Source organism: Balaenoptera acutorostrata, chromosome X (assembly GCF_949987535.1).
Source record: "Balaenoptera acutorostrata chromosome X, mBalAcu1.1, whole genome shotgun sequence".
In the NCBI taxonomy this organism is placed as follows: Eukaryota; Metazoa; Chordata; class Mammalia; order Artiodactyla; family Balaenopteridae; genus Balaenoptera; species Balaenoptera acutorostrata.
In genome coordinates this window covers 130,495,630-130,498,049 of record NC_080085.1, presented here as the reverse complement: position 1 = coordinate 130,498,049, position 2,420 = coordinate 130,495,630, and the positions used below count along the sequence as shown (strand labels likewise).

Sequence of the window (2,420 nt, the reverse complement as noted above, 5' to 3'; positions counted from 1 at the left end):
GGCGTCTAAGGATGCGAGGACCTTGGTCTGAGGGGAAACATCAGGTCAGCAGAGGGAGGAGTCCCAGGATCTGCCGGGGTCAAGGTGTGGACCCCGGGAGAGGACTGAGGAGAGCCCAATCCCCGGAACAATGGGGGGCCCACAGAGTCCGGCCCACCCCTCCTACCAGCACCGAGGGGCCCAGGGCTGTGGCACAACCTACACCCGAGGTGCGCCCTCCATTCCCCTTACAGGGGCTCCAGGAACCGGGAGGCGAAGGCCCAGGTCTGAGGCACGTGTCCTCAGGCCACAGAGCAGAGGAGGCCCAGGCAGCGCCAGGAGTCAAGGTGAGGTGCGTGCCCTGAGTGTGCACCCAGGGGCTCCCCGTCCCAGAACAGAGGAGACCCCACAAGGCCCAAGTCACCGCACCTCCCCACACCCCTCTCAGCCCCGGTCGGTACCTGGGGCTGTGCTGGCTGCACCCTGAGGGGCCACCTCGCTTCCTTCTTCAGGTTGGCAGGGGACAGGCTGCCCAGGAGGAGCGCCCCTGTGATGCCCGAGGGCACCCCTCCAGGCGAGCCCTGTAAGTGGCCTTTGTCAGAGCTGCCCAGGGTGCGTTTCTCCGCCGAGGCCGCTCACACTCCCTCTCTCCCCCAGGTCCTTGGTCCCCACCTGTCACCCCTGCCCACACTCCAGTCGGCTTCCTGACACCAGTCATCATGCCTCGTGCTCCAAAGCGACGGCGCTACATGCTTGAGGAAGGCCATGAGGCCCAAAGTGTTCCCATGGCTGTGCAAGAGGATTCTTCCTCATCCTCCTCCACCTGCTCCTCCTCTTTTCCCTCCTCCTTCTCCTCCTCTCCCTTTCACAGTCCTCTGATCTTGGGCTCCCCAGAGGAGCCTTATGCTCTTCTTGAGACCCTGAGTCCTTCACAGAGCCCTTCGAGTGATTTCCCCTCCCCATCCCCCACTGCTGTTGTCTCTACTCCATTGAGCCAATCCGACGATGGCTCCAGCAGCCCAAAAGAAGAGGGTCCAAGCACCTCGCAGGCCCTGCCAGATGCTGAGTCCTTTCTCAGAAATGCGATTGATGACAAGGTGGGTGATCTGGTGGAGTTTCTGCTCCTCAAGTATTGCACCAAGGAGACGATCACAGAGGCAGAAATGCTGAATATCATCATCAAAGATTACGAGGAACACTTCCCTGTGATCTTCAGTGAAGCCTTGGAGTGCATGCAGCTGGTCTTTGGTATTGATGTGAAGGAATTGGACCCCAGCGACCATTCTTATGTCCTGGTCACCACCCTGGGCCTCACGTATGATGTGATGCTGAGCGATGGGCAGAGCATGCCCAAGACCGGCCTTCTGATATTTATCCTGAGTATAATCTTTATGAATGACAACTGTGTCCCTGAGGAGGAGGTGTGGGAATCGCTGAATCTGATGGGGGTGTGTGCCGGGAGGGAGCACGTTATCTACGGGGAGCCCAGGGAGCTCATTACCAAAGTATGGGTGCAGGAGCAGTACCTGGAGTACCGACAGGTGCCCAACAGCGATCCTGCATGCTATGAGTTTCTTTGGGGTCCCCGGGCCCACGCGGAGACCAGCAAGATGAGTCTCCTGGAGTTTTTGGCCAAGGTCAATGGAAGTGACCCTAGATCCTTCCCTCTGTGGTATGAAGAGGCTTTGAGAGATCAGGAAGAGAGAGCCCAGTCTAGATTTGCCACCACAGATAATACTACTTCCATGGCCAGTGCAAGTTCTAGTGCCATGTCCAGCAGCTTGTTCTGCCCTGAGTGAAGTCTAAGGCAGATTCTTCACTTTGTGTTTTAAGAGGGCAGTCAATGATCTAAGTAGTAGAGGGCCAGACTTGGGATGAGGGAATCATAGTGAATAACATCTTTCTGTTTCTGTTCCATTGGGTGACTTAGAACTTTATCTTCTTTTATTTTTGGTATTTTGAAATGTTGTTGCTTAACTAGAAAGTCTGCTAGCCTCAGAATCTAAGTTTATGAATGACATTGGTCACACATTTATTGTTTTCTGTCCAGTTTAGGAGAAAGAGTTTTGCTATTTTGTAAAATGAATTGGGAAACCTTCCATTTTATTTGTAGTCTGTAACAAGGTAAGATGGCATTAGAATAGGAATTTCCTTGGAAATGTGAAAAAGCTTATAAAAATAGAGAAAAAAATTAAGTGGTTTATTTTTTAATTCTCATTATTTTTAGTCTATTCTGTAAAATTAAGATATGTACTTGGATTTTCTTAGCTTATTCAAGAATGTAGAAGAAACTAAATAGTAATAAATGAAATCTCTGCTCACTGGCTCATTTATTCCACAGACCTTCATGGAGCCTCTGCTCTCCGGAAGGCCCTGTGTTAGTAGTGGGGACACTAAGAAAAGCAGGACACACCCACACCTAGAGTGATGGTCTAGGAGCC

General features: G+C 52.4%; 1 protein-coding gene across 1 annotated transcript; it reads left to right on the top strand.

Annotated features, from left to right (window-relative positions):
• Nucleotides 1-698: 698 nt before the first annotated feature.
• LOC103005580 (melanoma-associated antigen 10-like) lies at nt 699-1,778 on the top strand. The gene has a single exon (XM_007187507.1). The coding sequence runs from the start codon at nt 699-701 to the stop codon at nt 1,776-1,778; it is 1,080 nt and encodes a 359-aa protein (XP_007187569.1).
• Nucleotides 1,779-2,420: the final 642 nt, after the last annotated feature.